This window comes from Rattus rattus, chromosome 2 (assembly GCF_011064425.1).
Source record: "Rattus rattus isolate New Zealand chromosome 2, Rrattus_CSIRO_v1, whole genome shotgun sequence".
Taxonomy (NCBI): domain Eukaryota; kingdom Metazoa; phylum Chordata; class Mammalia; order Rodentia; family Muridae; genus Rattus; species Rattus rattus.
The window spans coordinates 3,763,545-3,781,807 of NC_046155.1; the positions used below are offsets into that span (position 1 = coordinate 3,763,545).

Sequence of the window (18,263 nt, forward strand, 5' to 3'; positions counted from 1 at the left end):
GCTGTCATCTTGCATGCTTCACACACATACATCAAGAGTCTTACACAGGCTTCGTCTTTAGTATGCCATGGCAATTCTTACCTTCTTGACAGTCATTATGACAAAATACAACTGGGGATCTAGTATACTGCAGCAATGACCTGGAAAAGAAAGCCCCACTGTTACCTATCTAATTCAGTAAGGTGCATGCATACTCTCATGGCTAGCACAGAGCAGCCTCACGAACACCCATCCTATTTGGTGGGATACACTCACACTCGTGTGGCCAACATCAAGCCTGCCTTCCAGCACAGCACACTCACACATCCAGGACCACGTGTCAGTGTATGTCTCAGCAGAGAACCCACTCAACTTCTCTGCACTGCAAGCTCTTCCCCACTGGACTACTGTGTCCTCTGCTATCCCAGAACATACAAGTGCTCCTCATGAGCCTAACCACTGACTTACATGCCCCTAGAATGGTTCCTTCACAGCACGCATAGAACTAGACAGTTGCTTTCTGTCCTAATAAAGCAAGAGTTCTAAAATCTTGGCACCATTTCCACCTGGCATAGCACACAGGCCTGCACCCAGCCTCACCAGAAGGACACAATAGGGGGTTCTGCTCAGAAACCAATCTCAAAATTTTCAATGTCTGCCAAAGCTAAGGTTGGCCTACCATCTCCCTGGCCTACTACCCCCGTACCCCCCATCACTCCTGTTCTAGGTTAAAAACCTCACAGTGGGGGCTGGGGATTTAGCTCAGTGGTAGAGCGCTTACCTAGGAAGCGCAAGGCCCTGGGTTCGGTCCCCAGCTCCGAAAAAAAAAAAACAAAAAAAAAAAACAAACCTCACAGTGATTAAGCTGAATACTTACTTGTAGAGGAATTGAGTTCATGAGTTCAGATTTGAAAATAAAAATAACATCTTTTAAAGACAAATTTACCCTGCCCTCCCACACACACCTTTGATCCCAGCAGAGACAGAGACAGAGGCTAGCGGTCAACAAAGTGAGTTCTAGGACAGCAAGTCTATACAGAGAAACACTGTCTCAGAGAGAGAGAGGGTTCAATCCATCCTGTTCACCAGGACTTACTACTAAGAGAGCATTAATTCAGTAGATGACGAGCTTACTATGTCAGGATAGGGGACAGAAGGCTATACTCACCTCAGGTTCTCAAGCTCGAGAGGCAGGTTGTAAGAGAGGAACTTGTGCAGTTGTTGAACTTTGGCTTCCCTGCTGAATTTAAGTCTTAGTACTTGATTCAGGTATCTGCCATAGGAAGGACAAAGACCAGTGCTAAGCTGAGCAGATGTATTCTTAGGCCTCACTCAAGCACCCAACTCTAGCCAGGCCCAGCACCAAGGAAGCCCAGTGTTTCCAGGAAAGAGGGAGGGGTGGTTGGGCCTACAGTACTCAGGGGGACCAGCTTTCCACCCACCCACCTGATAGCAATTTTGCAAACAAGTCTTCATTCTTGGTCCAGGAATTGATTGATACATGCAAGAAAGACTTAATCATGAGACATACATCACAAGTAAGGCATGCACACCAGTGAACCAAAGGGGTCTCTGACCACCCTGGCAGATGAAGGGAAGCACTCACTTCTGTTACTGCCAAAGACACCAGGGTAAGAGTGATGAGGATCAAGTAATTTCAACACTTACTTTTCCATTGTTCCAAAAAGCCATTTTGGTTCCTTATTGAATGGCATTTTCATACCATGAAATGTGGCCATTTTTTCAGCTATTTCTGCAGAAATATCTGGTAAACATAATTCTTCAGTGTCCAATCGCCGGCTCTGGAAACAGGAATCAGGAACTGTCATTTACACATGCAACCTAACAACTGTACTAAGACCACACCACTTTAGAAACAGGAACCAGTTAAGGTAAGTTATTAAAGTCTCACCCAGGGCACAAAGTTTTCTTAAGTAGCCCAGCATGGTGGTGCATACCTTTAATCCCAGTAACTCAAGAGTCAACAGCAAACAGGTCTGTGAGTTCAAGGCCAGTCTGGTTTAACATAGTGAGTCCCAAAAAAAGAAAGACACAGCATCTCCACAGGTGATGCCCAGTAAGTGCCATGGTACTTCTATACAGAGGAGCATGGTATACGTTGAGAAGAGTGTACAATGAACAGCAGGGTGTACAACAAGGAACAGGTCCATTTCATTAAGAACCTGAGGAAATTCCTTCTTTAATGAGCAAAACACACCATTCTCTTGTGACATGTGATAGATCTCTACAGCTACAGCTGACATCAGCACGCAAGGCCCTGTTGTTCCAAAAAAAAAAAAAAAAAAAACTGGTTTAGCTGAACATCTTCCTATCATTGTTTGGGGTTGGGGAGGCCCTAGGTGCGGAAAAAAAAAAAAAAAAAAAAAAAAGAGGGAACATCTTCCTATCAGGGGAGGCCCTAGGTGCAAGAGGGCTACAACTGGCCCTGCTGCGTGGGTTGATATGGAGCAGGTATCAGACATGGAGGTCAAATCCTAGCCTGTAGACATTGTGTTGACACTTATTAAAAGTACTCCCAGAAACATGTCCTTAGGCTACTGCAACAACACAGTGTACTTATTAACAAAGCTAGGCAGTTTAAGCCTATCACACGGCTAAACCATATATGGTTTTAACCTGTTGCTCCTAGGGCTGCAAGGAACAAAACAGCACAAGATTAAATCAAGCACAAAAGAAAAATTATGTAACCAAGAGATTCAGGGCCACTCCTCTATAGCTACTATAAGAGTCTGACACAAACACAACACATTCATTATAGGAAACTTCTTTGCTTGCTTTAAGACAGTGTCTCACGGTCTAGCCTGGAATTGACTATGTAGACCAGGATGTGGCCTCCAAGTACAAAGATCATCCTATGGGCTAGAGAGATAGCTCAGAGGTTAAGAGCACTGGCTGTTCTTCCAGAGATCCTGAGTTCAATTCCCAGCAACCACATGGCGGCTCACAACCATCTGTAAAGGGATCTGATGCCCTCTTCTGGTGTGTCTGAAGACAGTGACAGTGTACTCACATACATAAAATAAAATTAAATCTTAAGAAAAAAAAAACAATTATAAAAAACAAAAAACAAAAAACAAAGATCATCCTACTTTTGCTTCCTGAGTGCTGGCATGCACCACTATGTCTAGTCTTCTTGCTTGTTTTTAGACAGAGTCTCAACTGTGAAGCCCAGGCTGGCCCCGGATTTAGGGTTACCCTTTTGCCTCAGCCTGCTGAGATTACAGGTGTGAGCCACCAGTCTGGCTTAACATTTTCTTTTCTTTCTTTCATTTTTTTTTTTAAGATTTACTTATTTATTTTATGTATACGAGTACACTGTAGCTGTCTTCAGATACACCAGATCCCATTACAGATGGTTGTGAGCCACCATGTGGTTGCTGGGGATTGAAATCAGGGCCTCTGGAAGAGCTGTCAGAGCTCTTAACTGCTGAGCCATCTCTCCAGCCCAACATTTTCTTTTCTATGTAGAAGAAATACACTCATAATATGATAATAAAAAGTACAACACATAAGCAAGGAACCCACTCATTAGTTATCAAGTATTGTGTACTATACATAACCATATATTTTCTTTTTGTTTTTGGTGAGACTCATTTTTTTAATTTGGATGACTATGCCTATTTAGGAAAAAAAGGAGCTAAGATACATATTTAAAAGGACAAAAAAATAATAAAACAGGGTCTCATATAGCCCAGCCTTAAACCTTCCAATGTAGCATAGGATGAAGGTTCCCAGCCTTCAACTCCCAAATGCTGGTATTACAGATGTATACCATTTTGTACAACAGTCCTGAGGAACTACTTACTTACAGAGCCTCAATTTTCAGTCTTTACCTAGCTTGGAACTTCCTATGTAGACCAACCTGGTCTCCAACTCAGGTATCAGTCTGCCACTCCTTTCCAGGTGCTGGGATTAAAGGAGTGTTCCAGTGTACCCTACATGTCCTAAGGAGATTTTTATGTTTTGGGGTTCAGTGCAAGGGCTTCACTGTAATGCAAGGCTTTGAGTCTCAACAGTTTTCTACATCCATTTGTGTCTATGGGTTCTTTACATGAAACTAAAGGCTTATATGGTCAGTCGAGTCTCCCTTGGTCCCCAGTTTCCCTTCTCCCTCCCTTTGGAGATTTGATGAAAGATTTTCCATCTAAGCCCAGCAGTGGTGGCACACTTCAGTCCCAGCACTTGGGAGGCAAAGGCAGGTAGATCTTTTGAGTTTGAAGCCAGCTTGTTCTACAGAATGAGTTCCAGGAACTATACAGGGGAAAAAAAAAAACAATTTAAAAGAAGAAGAAAGAAAGAGGAGGAAGAGAAGGAGGAGGAAGAGGAGAAGAGAGGAAAGATTTCCCAGGAGGAAGAGGAAAAGGAAGAAGAGGAGAAGAAAGACTTCCTGTCTCTTTCAATGTAAGCTCTGTGAAAACAAGAGTCACAGTGGCTCTTTTCTGCCCTGACTCATGGTGCTGCCTGTGAGAATTACTGTATACAGGGCTGTCCTTTCCCACAATGGATAGGACCCAGGACCCAGCACAAGGTCACCTGGCTGAGATGCTATTTGCCACAGCTCAATATATATCCACAAGGATGATGGAGGAGTTTCAGAAAGACTACATTTATTAACAACAACAAAACAAAAACATTTAGCTGGGAGGTGGTACACTCGAGGCAGAGGCAGAGGCAGAGGCAGAGGCAGAGGCAGAGGCAGAGGCAGAGGCAGAGGCAGAGGCAGAGGCAGAGGCAGAGGCAGAGGCAGATCTCTGTGAGTTTGAGGCCAGCCTGGTTTACAAAGTGAGTTTCAGGACGGCCAAGCTACACAGAGAAATCCTTTCTCAAGGCAAACAACAACAACGATAGCAGCAGCAGCTGCCCCATGACAAGTCAAGGAAAATACTGACACCTTGGAAACAAGAACTGGGCCAGAGCAGCAAAATGGGATGAAGGAAACCTTAAACAGTGGGAAGAGGGAGGATGATGGAGACAAGAAGGAAGAATAAGGAGTTCCAGCTTGAATGCTGCTCCATCCCATAAAAAAAGACCCCAGAGGCTAAGAATAAGGTGAAAGAGGAAACGTTTAAGTGGCAACAAAACGGTGAGACGTGTGTGTGCATGTGTGCACCTATTTTTTAAATCTTGTTAAAGACTTATTTTTATATGTACAGTTGTTTTGCCTCTGTGTATGTCTGTACCACATGCATGCCAGAAGAAAAGAGGCCAGAAGGAAACGTTGAATCTCTTGGAATGGAGGAACAGATTCTACTTGTGAGTCACCAAGTGGGTCTAGGAATTAAAACCCAGGTTCTCTGGACGAGCAGCCAGTGATCATAACTGCTGGACCATCTCTCCATCCTCTCACATATAATTTCCCCTTGTCTGACTATATCTATGTATGAAAGAAAGGCTACAGCACAGTTTAGATGCTAGGCAAGTACTCTACTATCTTGGTTCACGCCCAACACATTTTCTCTTGTCTTGCTTTCCTTACGACCCAGTTTAAATAAGTTACACTTAAAAAAAAATTTGAAGACTTCTTTGCCTTATTTTCTGTAAGTGAGAGTCTTATCTGCATTGTGTATTTATTTGTGTACAATGTACACGTCCTGAACTGGCACTGACTGAGCCAGTACTGAGAATTGAACCCAGAGCCTCAAAAGAGCAATGAGAGCTCTTGATTGCTGAGCTATCTTCCATTTAGTATTTCCCACATTTGTGAATCCCACATTTAGTATTTCAAATGACATTTAGCTTTCTTATTTTGCTACAAGAAGGAAAGGGAGTCCACCCTTGTGGTTTCCATAATCTTACCGGGATAAACTGCTCCAGTCGGCCTTGCGGAAAGATGCCATAGAGTTTTGGCCCAAGTGACCTCTCTGCAAGAATGGCAAACATAACACTCTCCAGAACCATTGCTTCAGCCCCCTAGAACAGATGGCAACAGACCAGGCATTAGTGTTTTCCTAGACAGGAAGTGCTATCTCAGGAGCAGGTTCCTCCAGGATGCTAGGCCTTCTTTGGCATGGGCAATGATTCTCCTCTGGGCAATGATTCTTCTCCATCCCTCCCTCCGTCCCTCCCCCCTTACACACACACACACACACACACACACACACACACACACACACACACACACACACACACACGACTTTTTCACAGCATTATACTATATAATGTTTTAAATTTAAGTCACTAATTCCAAAAATACAATTTTCCCTCCAAGTAGGGTTAAGACTAAAAAGTTCTACAAAGCAGTACATTACATACTCTGTAATTCTCTGTAGAAAATGCTTTAAGGTAAATAAAAAAATTTGGTATCTTACTAAAAGTTGTGTTAACACTATTTGTTTTGATAAAGTCTCAGGTAGCCCAGGCTGGCCATGAACTATGTAGTAGATGATGCTCCTGCCTCTGCTGGGATTACAGGAATGTGCCACTACATTCACTTTATTTGGTACAGGGGGGACCTAAACCATGACTTCTTGCATGCTATGCAAAAACTTTATCCCCAGCCCCAACCCATGTAGTCCTAAGTGCCTGTGGTTTTTCCTATGTTGTTACCATGCCAACTGTATCTTAGGGAGACAGTTACTGGGCTAACCATAACGGAAGTCCTTTCCCATGTCGAATGGTACTCTCCAAAGCAAGTCACTTTACCAAAGTAAACTGGCTTATTAGTTAAGGGCCGCTGCTTTTATCCTGTCTGTTCATTTTACAACATTACTGTTGAGTCTCACCCTGGGCTTCTCACCAAAGACAATGTCCATTCTGATGAAGGTGACTTAAGGGCCTCTCCACTCAGTACCCAGTGAGCTTGAATGCTCCAAAGGCTGCCTGCCTAGTCCGTGGGCTCCAGGTTCTGAATTTCAGTTCTGGTCTGTTATGTTCTCTATAAAGCCATTATGTTCTTCTTTAGGTTTACTTTGTGTATCTGAGTGCCAGTCTGCACAAATATACGTACAGAGTGTATGCCTAGTGCGTGACCAAATCAGAAGGTATTGGATTCTTTAGAAGTGGAGTTCTGGATGGCTTGAGTTACTGTGTGGATACTAGGAACCGAACCTGGGTCCTCTTTAAGAACAAGCGGTCTTAGTCACTAAGATATCTCCAGCCTCCTCCCTATCTTTATCTTTATCTTCTATCTTTAGTCCTAATAACTCATGGAACTCTCTCTACCTATGATTTCAAAACCCACCTTTTCCCCAATTCATATTCCTGTCACCCTGAAAACAGCAAATTAGGTAGGGCATGTGAGTTGTCATTTGTTAAGAGTGGGTGGGAGGGTCTTTGGCTCTCCACAGTGTTACTTACTCATTTAGTGTCTTAAGTCCTAGTTCAGATTCCACCTTAACTTTCAAAAACTTTATTTTCTCCATGCAGGCAGTTACATGCCATGGAGCCCATGTGGAAGTCAGTGGATAACACTTGGGCGTCAGTTCTCTCCTACCTTATAGGGTCTGAAGATCAGACTCAGGTAGTCAGACCTGAGCTAGAGCCTCCACCAGTCGAGTGTCTCACTTGGCCCCAATCCCACACCAAAAGGTGTGTGTGTGTGTGTGTGTGTGTGTGTGTGTGTGTGTGTGTGTGTGTGTGTGTGTATGTGTGTGTCACTACTTCTAAAATCACAACTTTCCCCCTTCTTTCCAGCTTTCAGGTGATTTTTTTTATCACTCTTTGATGTGCTTTTTCTTTGTTTTGTTTTTTGTGTTTTTTTTTTTTTTTTTAAAGAGACAGGGTTTCTTTATGTAGCCCTGGCTGTCCTGGAACTTGCTCTGTAGACCAGGCTGTCCTCAAATTCAGAGATCTGATCTCCCTTTGTTAAGAAATATGCTATGGTTGAATACAATCCCAGATAAACATGCTTGCAGCATTCACATTACAAAACTCAGGGGGCTTAGAATTTAGCTCATAGTAGAGCATTTGCTTAGGAAACAGGAGGTCCTGCATTGGTCCTCAGCTCTGAAGGTTTAAAACAAACAAACAGACAAAAACTGAATTCAGAAACTGAGGACAAGCTCATTAGGCAATGGTAGAATACCACAGCTGATAAGACAATAGAAAGAAATGCTGTTTCCAAAGCCGTCAAAGCATACAAAATCTTAAGTCAGTCATGGACAAGTGCTTGTTCCTAATCCCTACAATTAAAGACTAACTATAATCTTGTATAATCCCCATATTAGTCTATATTATACTTTGAGAGGCTCAATCTGTATTTATTAGTTACAAGTTTGTGTATTTGACAATATAGATATTAATTGGTTCAGACTAAGGAATTGGGTATCACATGGACTTGTATCTTTTTGACAACACCGAATACCTCTGTTTAGCACATGAAATGTTCTTATTGCTCATCTAACCCTCGTAACACATTGGTTTAGGAGGGACAGTTACTGCAGCCCTGTCTGACCTGAAGACCGATACTGCAGAGACTCTCAGGGGAGCTCAAGCGAAGGCCCTCAAGGTGTCTGTCATCTGCTGTAGTCCTCTCCCCTGTAGGCTGGGAGCAGTCTCCTCGGCGCCTCCTACAGTGGAAACTGCAAAAGCAAGCAGAGCCTGACCATAACTGAACAAGAGTATCCTGGGCTGAGCTCTAGAGTAGGCAATCTACCAGGTATGGCTCCTTGTAGCTCTGAGCCTTCTGTAGAACTCCCCCTCCCCCACATTCTAACTTCCAGTTAAATCATTTCTAAGCTTCTTTTGTCTAAAAATCCAGACTTGTTATGATTAAAATTTGTTTTCCAACTTCCCGTACTGCAGAGTGATTACGATGACCGTGAGGGTTCAACTGTATCTGAAGTGTTACATTTTGTATTTTTTTTCTTGTGACAGTCTTAGGTAGCACTTATTGACCTTGAACTGGTTATAGATAACCCTGAACTTCTGATCTTCCTTCCTGCTGGGATTAAAAGTGTGAACCACCATGTACAGGTCTTACAATGCTTGCAGATGGAACCCAGGGTTTTGTACATGACATGCAAGCATCCTGTCCACATAAAAAGAAAAAAACTTGAGAGAGAGAGAGAGAGAGAGAGAGAGAGAGAGAAAGAGAGAGAATATATATATATATATATATATATATATATATATATATATATATGAATGAATGTGCATGTTTGTGGCTGCCTACATGCCACAATATGGAGGTCAGAGGACAACTTCCAGGAGTTGGTGTTCTCTTTCCATCATGTGGCACTGAGACTTGAACTCAGGTGGTTAGGCATAGGGGTAAGTTGACTTTACCCACTGAGCCATTTTGCCAGCCTCTTCTGGTTGGTTTTGGAGACAAAACCTTTGCATAATTGTCCAGGCTACTCTTAAATTTCCAATCTCCCTGCACCTCCTGCATCAGCTTCCCCAGTGACAGGCTGCAGGCAGACAACACAATACCTGACCTCATGTGTAAGATTTAAAGTTCAGTAAGTTCATCAGTGCCTGTCTTAGGTGTGTGGGAGCACTATCACTGGTACCTGGATTAATATTCTACCTAGACTCCTGCAAAGCCCATCAACCTGCACACAGATACAATCAATTCCAAGTCCTTGATGCTCTCCCTGGTGGCTAGGTGAAGCAAGTGAGCAGTGGTCAGAACAAACAGGGCCTGGCCCCTAGCCAACAACTCCATTTCATCATCTGGGGCAGCCACAGGCTAGTGCTACCTTTTGGAGATATCAATACCTCAACTATTTATTTTGGTTTCAGAAATAAAACTTAATCATTCATTGATTCAGAACACAAAATGTTTGATAAATATTTAGCATTCTACTAAATATCAGGGAGCCAAGGAGTAAGCCCCATCAGGCCCTGTCTGTATGGAACTCACAAAGAGAACTAGGAAATGACTAAACAGAATTACAGGAGTCAAGGCCACGAAGGGACAGAAGGCTGGAAGGACAAGCTATGGAAGGGCAGTGATATCCAAACAGACCCAGAAGTGCAAGGTACAAATGAGCTATGAGTTCTTCTGATGGAGGAAGTCTGGAGCAGTCAAGGAAGTGAGAGAGCAGTTGCTCAACTGGGCAACCAGGGCAGACAGGAGCAGCCTGTGGGACAGACAGGAACATGTGAAGCAACATACATTGAAACCTTATGCACTGAGAAAACTCCCAGAGCAAAAGTGAAACTGGCTTATTGCCGAGAACTCCCATTCTACAGCAGTGGTCTCAAAGCAGGCACATCAGTAAGCACCCCTAAAGCTAAGGAAACATCAAGGAAGGGGAAGTGGAAAGAGTGCAATGGCCAGGTAATGAGCAGGAATGCTGCACCGAACTGTCTTCATGACATGATGTGGCTGTTGCACTTGGGAGCTCACAGCAGCTGTGGTTTCTACATTAAGACCTGCACAAAATCAAGCCAGTCAATGTCCAAACAGGAGAGCAGTGACTGTTACACTACCACTTCTAGCTGAGGGATCATTAGCAGTTATTGGCAGTTAATGGTTTCTGGAGCTTCTCTAAGTGTGTGGCCCTTGCTGATTCCCACGCTCTTTCTAATGGAAGGCTCACATTTATGTGCATGCCGGCAGTACTAACTGGACTGGACCCTAGGAGTTGTTGTTTTTCTAAAAGAGGACACATATTGGGTGGAGTTCAGGCAACATACTGAAACTTTGCTTCTAAAAAACCCCCAAGAAAAACCAAAAATGTTAACATTTTACATAACCTACCACTTGTAAACAACTGATTCAAATCTGGACAATGGGAGGAAGAAATCCAGGGAGAAGAGGTGGTAAGATGGCTGCCTTATTAGAAGAAGGAGCTTATTAGAAGAGAAGCAAAATGGCTGCAGACTTGGCAATGTACAAGTTGCTAGTGATAAAAACAAGAGTTTCAGAGGAGTGATGGGTACATGGATTAGATAGGAAAGGGTGAACAAAAGAAAGAGAGTCATCTAGATGGGTGAAGGAAACAAATTTATACTTTTCATTATCTTTATAAAGTTTTAGTTCTGTAGGGGAGAACTCTTAAGCTTTGTTCCTAAAACTTATATAATGTCAGGCAAGCTCTATACCACTCATCTATAGCCTCAGTTTGCTTTATCGTTTTTTTAAAAAAATTACGGGGTTGGGGATTTAGCTCAGTGGTAGAGTGCTTGCCTAGCAAGCGCAAGGCCCTGGGTTCGGTCCCCAGCTCCAAAAAAAAGAAAAAGGGAAAAAAATTTACTTATGGGCTGGAGAGGTGACTCAGAGGTTAAGAGCACTGACTGCTCTTCCAGAGGTCCTGAGTTCAATTCCTAGCAACCACAGGTGACTCACAACCATCTGTAATGGGATTGGATACCCTCTTCTGGTGTATCTGAAGACAGTGACAGTGTAGTTATATATAATAAATAAATAAATCTTTAAAAAAAAGAAGAAGAAGAAAAGCAGGAGGGCTAGAGTGATGGCTCAGCTGCTCTTCTAGAGGTTCTAAGTTCAATTCTCAACAACCACAAGTATATATAACGGGATTCTGATGATCTCTTTTGGTATGCAGGTGTATGTGCAGGTGAAGTACTAATACACATTTAAAAAGAAAGAAACAGGGATTGGGGATTTAGCTCAGTGGTAGAGCGCTTGCCTAGCAAGCACAATGCCCTGGGTTCGGGTCCCCAGCTCCGAAGAAAAAAAAAAAAAGAAAGAAACAAGTAACTTCTGCAACTTAATATGCTAAGGTGGGCTGATATCCATGGGAGGTGAGAAGGGAAGACTGGGAAGAAAGGAGGGAGGGGAAACTTCGATCCAGAAGTAAATTAATTAATTAATGATAAAAAGAAGCAGGTAGAGATGCTACAAGAGTCCTGATGATGATCCCAGATTACCAGTGTTAGTTAAAGGCTAAATATACCCATCTTCAGCAGGTATTAGAAAGTGAGGAAGACTTGGATGGAAGAAGCTAAGAACTATAAAGAAGATGTGTAATACTGCGTTCAGTCAAGTTAGAAGCCTGCAATTTTTCTGTACAGGGTTTTTTGTTTGTTTGTTTGTTTTTTGCATTAAATCCTGGGAGACACACACACACACACGCTCTATCTTTATGTACATCTGCATGCCAAAGAGGGCATCAGATCTCTGGGATTTGAACTCAGGACCTTTGGAAGAGCAGCCAGTGCTCTTAACCCCTTGAACCATCTCTCTAGCCCTGCCTCAATCTTTCTCCATCAACCTCCAAGTGCTGAGATCACAGGAATGAATCATGGCTTTAAAACAAACAAAACCCCTAAAACTTAAGACGACTTAGGAAAGACTAAAATAAAGAAATTCATTTTAAAAAGAAAAATAGAGGGGTTGGGGATTTAGCTCAGTGGTTAGAGCGCTTGCCTAGGGAAGCGCAAGGCCCTGGGTTCGGTCCCCAGCTCGAAAAAAAAAAAAAAAAAAAAAAGAACCAAAGAAAATAGAAATTTTATCAGGAAAAGTAGCAGAGATTACACTGAGGTGGAAAGGACATCAGCAAGAACATCTGACTCCTTGGAGAAGGAATGGGGGATTATGACAATAAGCTGAGAACTGAAACCCAAAGAAGAAAGAGTGGACATACTGGATGCAAGACAAAGATCCCCTCCAGAGGGGAGATGAACGGGGTTGGAGTAGATGTCAGAGAAGTGATGCACAGTCAAAAAATGAGTTTCATACTCCATGCACAGGGTGAGGACAAGAAAGCAGCCAGAGAAAACAGATCCCTAAAACAGACTTTGGAACACCTTAGAACCCAAAGGCAAAGCTGAGGTGAGGTTTAGCAGGCGGCCAGGCAGTAAGCACTGCTGAGGTGGAACACCAGCTCTCAGGCTGTGGGGTGCAGTGCAATGAAGGCAAGCATGGAGGTGGCTGGGTTCAGCATAGTAGGTAGGGGTTACAGGTAAGCACAAAAGAGACAACTGGAAGAAAGCACTGAGGATGTATGGCGGGAAGGCCTCAGAAGCATATCAGAAGGACAGCCAATGAAGAATAAGGAGAGGACAATGTCTGCACTACAGAACTTCAAGAAGCCAAAGTAACTGCTTAAGGCCCACATGACAAAGAAGGTTCCTACCACCTTTTGGAGACAATCAGGACACACTTATGGGAGAGGACATAAGAAGGAATAATTGAAAAGCTCAGGAGGGATTCAGTGGAGAAAAGAATATCTTGGCCACAGAACGATGGCAGGGCTCAGAAGGGACTCCAACAGGTTGTTATAGAATCTTGGCATAATGAGGGCAAGAAGCAGACAGCCCACGGCCCAGGATGAAGGCAAGGGGCCCTTCACGTGAGCTGGGGTTTCTGCTGTTAAATGCTTGGAGAGAAGAAGGAAGAAGCGGGAGACAGCAGCACCTGTGAATGGCTGGATAGAAAATGTCCTCTCAGAGGGCCTCAAAGGATGACCTGTGGGATGGTCAGGCTCAGGAGCAATAGTGAGAAGAGGAGGACAATTATCACTTTTGCACTTATGTATGCATGTGTTTATTTGTTTGTGTGCATATAGAGGTCAGAGGATAAATTTTGAGTTCTTTCCTTCCACTACGTCAGTCTGGGGATAAAACAGGTAACAACCATACTCAGTAACCAACTGTGTACATGCCAACCCCAAATCGCAGGAACAATCAGACCCCTGGGGAGCAGGTCCTAAGGAGGAAGGGGAGGCAGCTATGATTGTTTATCTTTGAGGATGGCAGTTGAAACACGAGAGAGGAATAAACAAGAATATGGGTGCCAGAAAGCAACACAGAGAACTTCTGGGACAAGGGCTCTGCTACTAGGTTGCTACTGCAGCGGCAACCTGACAGGGAAAGCAGGAAACACAGTCCAGAACCTTCCAGGGGTGGCCAGCTGGCCATGTCACATTGATCATCTTGTGCACACAAGTGCCCCTTCCCTGTAAGTGTAAACACACAAGAGAATGCTCACAAAGTATCCATGCTCCACCCATTCTCATTTCACATTGGAGTCTCAAGTTCCCTCGATTGCATATGTCTCAGTGTCGTTGTCTCTATTTCAGAATTTGGGAAGAAGCCTTTTCAACCTGGCTACCAAACCCAGGACAAGCACTGCCACTTCCTCAGGGGCAAGAACACCAGTGAAACAACCAGGCAATGAACTGCTTCCTAATGATGGTGAGACACTGCCAGAGGAGGCAGAAGCCTCTACAACAGAGTATCAGATATTATTACCTAAGCCTGCATCTCTCGGCATGTCAAACACTGCTTAGAAATTGCCACCACAGACAATTCAACTCCCTACCCTAAGGAGTTAGGAAGCCCTTGCAGCTCAGCCTAGTGAGTTGATTCCAACTGGTCCAGAGCCCCTCTTTTGAGAAAGATAAAGATCGAGTACAGAAACCAGGCCTGCCAAACCACAATTTGGTAAGGCTAAACACCACCAGTTTACAGCTCATGCAGATGAGAAGGGACTCGATTACTTACTTGAAATTCATTTTCATTCTGAGCTTGTTCGGATCCCTCTTTATTACAGGACCTCTATGAATGAGAAAAAGCAAACACTTCCGGTGAGATGGAGCACTCTGAGCAGACACTAACTTTGCAACCACAGAACGGGTGTTCACAAAACACCTCAGATATTTAACAAGGGCTTCTGGCCCCCCAGGTGACCAGCGTAGTCTAAAGGCACCAGCAGTCTCCAGCACTTGTGCCAAAACCTTCAAATACTTCATCATTTTACAAGGAAAGGGTTGTACTGCTGAGACCAAATAGCTGTGCCTCTCATGGCAGTCCCCATGTACCTTTCACAATTTCATTGTTAGAGGAAAGTCACTAGAGAGTGCTCTCTTCCAATCGGGCCTTCTAAAGCTCTGCCTGAATTAGCTATGTGGTTCTCTCAAGCGAACCTGCAAAACAGGAATGTCAACACGCCTGTGGAGGGCTGCAGGCAGCAGAGAACATGAACAGAGGATAGCAGTAAGCAGGTGATAAGGCTAGGGTGAGCTCTATGCACCTGCCACTTGACCAGACTAGCCCTCGGCTCCAACCAGTCGAAGTCCAATCTCAACTCTTCCTCTTGTAAATAGAGGACTGTGCATTTAAGAAAGCCCTAGGATTAGCTGATAACTGACACATTAGGAGCTACTTTTACATCAGTTTCCTTAATGAAATTACAAATTACTGGCAACCAGGCTTCTAACAATAACAACAGACTGGATCATGGACTGGGGTTAAGAACTTGGGCTATTTCTTAAAGCTCCCCCCACCCCAAGTGCTTTAAAACCAAAACACTGTCTTAGTTAATAATGGGAAGGGAAAAAATAAAATCAGAAATATAAGAGTTTTGTCAAAATTGTACAGTCACCTGCCTTCAAAACAGTTCTTAACAATTACATCAGATTTACTTGAGCCAAACCCAAAAGGAATCCTGTAAAGGAAACCTCCATAAAAGAATTTTAAGCTAACAGATTCTTGAACATCCCATAAAAACATACCTTGCCATTCCACAGCTTTATCAAAAACACCTGTACCAAGGGTGGAAAGTGTGGACAGGAAAAAAAAATGCCACGTTAAGCAACACCAGCTACTCTAGCAGCATTCAAAACACCCTTTGATAAAGCAACCGCTCTCACCATCATATACCAAATAATATTCCAACAGATATCTTAATGTGTTTGGTATAAAAGATACATTTATCTTACTTCTTTATAAAAGCAGACAATATAAACATCCATGTTCATAAAGCTATCTGCAAAGGCTCCTAACAGTGGTGCTTACACATATATAATAGTAATCATAACATGCGGGTGAGTGCATCTGAACAGAACAGTCAGTACAAACATGGTGTGCTATTTTTATTTGTGTAATCTGCATTTCCCTGATGAAAATCTAGATGTTACAGGTTAAATCCCGTTACAATGAAAGGTAAAAAACCTAAAATATACCAATAGTTCTTGCCCTTTGGTGACAGTGTGTCAGCCTGAGGACAGAGTGACTCGGGATCAGAAAGCTTTACCGCTTCTTATACCCAGGGCACTCTGGCACTGACCCCATTGTGTGGACAAACACAGCAGTCCATCTCAAGGGATCTATGGATTTCTAATGAATGATGGGCTCTGCTTTTCTACTGTCAGTGCTCCCTCAAAGCACACAAAAAAGTCCTGATGCTTCTTTGCTGTGGCTGGTGTAGGCAAGCACGCACTGCACTGTGCTGCACATGACAAACATGCTCAAGGAGTCACCAAGTGCCTCAGAGCGGACTAGCCGCCAACGCCAGGATGGGGAACTAGCTGCACGTGAATCAAGAGACCAAATGGGGCTACATGTCTCTTTAAAGGTCTTTGTACTTTTTTTTTTCATTCAAGGAAATTTATGAACGAAACAAGTTCTATTGTCTGATAATTACATGCTAACACACTATAGAATGTCAGAACAAATGAAGAATTTTCACATCCTATGAACTTTGCTGTAACGGGATTTGACCTGTACAAAACCCTAAATGGCTATAGTCACTCCTGTGCTGTTACTGCTCTAACTGTACCATAGGGAGACAGTTAAAAGGCTGTTAGCTCACAGAAGTCCTTTCCCTGTCTAATGGTGCTCTCCAAAACAAGTCACTTTACCTAAAAATACAACTCCTTTTAAACATATTGTTACAATACATGGACATAAATTCTATTGCTCCTTTTCCCACACCCACTCACCCCATCCTGTTCCAAGTGGAACCTATGATTTATACCATAAGAGCACCATCACAAAGACAAGATGGACTTCTGTAGTCCCATGTTCTATTTCCTCAGTACAGAATGAGCTGGAACTCAGGAGAAAGGAGAGGAAATCTCCAAGCAGGAAGGCAGATGGCCATGAACTCATGCAAAGGCAGACACCACCTAAGGTGCACCAAGCAGACACCTTCTGTGTGTGAGTCCCAAAGACTGTTCAAACAGAAAGCAAATTGGGATTTTAGAATGTATAATAATTTATTTTAGTGACACAATTTATTTAAGCAGGTATTAAAATACACTGCTTAAACATTGAGTACAACTTTACATTTTCCTCCAACTAACTTGAAAGTTTACTAAATTTTAACATTAGTTATTTTATTGTCTATGTGGGTGCTGGAGGCCCAAAAATAATCGATCTTTGGCAACTGACTCTCTCCTTCCACTGTGGGTTCCAGAGATTCAGCTCAGGCAGTCAGATTAGCATGGCAAATGCTTTTATTCGCCGAGCCTCTCAATGGCCCTATTTAATATTTATGTGCAGTCTTAAATTTTTTTTATTATTCTATGCTTCTATTTTAATCATGTGTGTACATGTGTGTTTGAGTGTGGATCTGAACATGTGTGTCCAATGACTGTTAAGGCTAGAAGGTGCTGGATTCCCTAGACTGTAGTTAAACTTGACTGTGAGCCATCATGTGGGTGCTAGGAACTGAGCCTGGATCCTCTACATGTATAAGTTGTCTTAATCACTAAGCTGTCTCCCCTGTCCCTGTAAAGATTTTCTTTTTATTGACCTAGTCTTAAAGATAAAAATGTATTAAAATAGGGGTTGGGGATTTAGCTCAGTGGTAGAGCGCTTGCCTAGCAAGCACAAGGCCCTAGGTTCTGTCCCCAGCTCCGAAAAAAAGAAAAGAAAAAAAAATGTATTAAAATATAAGTTCTGCCAGCTAAGATAAGAGAATAGAGGACTTCCATTTTCACTTCTTACTTGTCCACTACTTAGAAGCTACTTGAAAGCAAGCACTACACTTGATGCCAGGCTTCAAAAACAAAAACAAAAAATTGACACAAATCATACTTAGGGCTTTATGGATTTGGTTGGGTTTTTGTTGTTGTTTGGTTTTGTTTTGTTTTACAGAGCAAACAAATTAAGAAAAAAAAAAACCCAAACTGATGAACTATGGAGAATAGGAGTCTTCCCAGGAGCAATGCCTTTGGTTTTGTAGCTTAAGGAAGTTTTTTTTTTGTTTGCTTACTTGTTTTTGTCCAGGGTTTAGTATGCTTAGCAAATTCTCTTCTACTGTCCTTAGTTTGGTTTTACAATTTAAGTCAGACTATGAAAGTAGCAAATGTTCCTGTTACAGTTTTGATCTTCAGAAGGTTCTGTCTTAGGGTCTTGACAAGAAAATGGAACCGTGTTTTCAGTAGTTCATGCTAGCACTAAGGCAGGTCTGATTCAGTGCCAGACTGGTCTACATAGTGAGTACAGGACTACACAGTGAGCAGCAAATGCACAATGTTGGAGCATAGGGTGACTACTGTGTAACTTTAGGTTGAAAAACCTACTTTAGGGCTGGAGTTCAGTGGCAGCATCCTCATGGAGCACAGGTGAGGCCTTTGGCTCAATCCCCAGCACTCACAGGGTATCTACTTTGAGTTACCTAT

The 18,263-nt window shown here is 42.9% G+C and overlaps 1 protein-coding gene across 4 annotated transcripts in view; it reads right to left on the reverse strand.

The window, feature by feature from the left end:
- The window catches only part of Chka (choline kinase alpha), a 46,306-nt gene that overhangs the window by 6,912 nt on the left and 21,131 nt on the right, over positions 1–18,263 (reverse strand). The window contains exons 3-8 of one of the 4 annotated variants that reach the window (XM_032891288.1): positions 15,369–15,398; positions 14,359–14,412; positions 5,797–5,910; positions 1,648–1,781; positions 1,148–1,252; positions 82–140 (exon numbers count right to left, since the gene is read on the reverse strand). In XM_032891288.1, coding sequence (XP_032747179.1) covers positions 82–140; positions 1,148–1,252; positions 1,648–1,781; positions 5,797–5,910; positions 14,359–14,412; positions 15,369–15,398 — 496 coding nt within the window. Of the gene's footprint in view, positions 1–81; positions 141–1,147; positions 1,253–1,647; positions 1,782–5,796; positions 5,911–8,392; positions 8,520–14,358; positions 17,166–18,263 lie in introns of those variants that run through there. The other 3 variants (XM_032891287.1, XM_032891285.1, XM_032891286.1) reach the window with 3 other exon arrangements.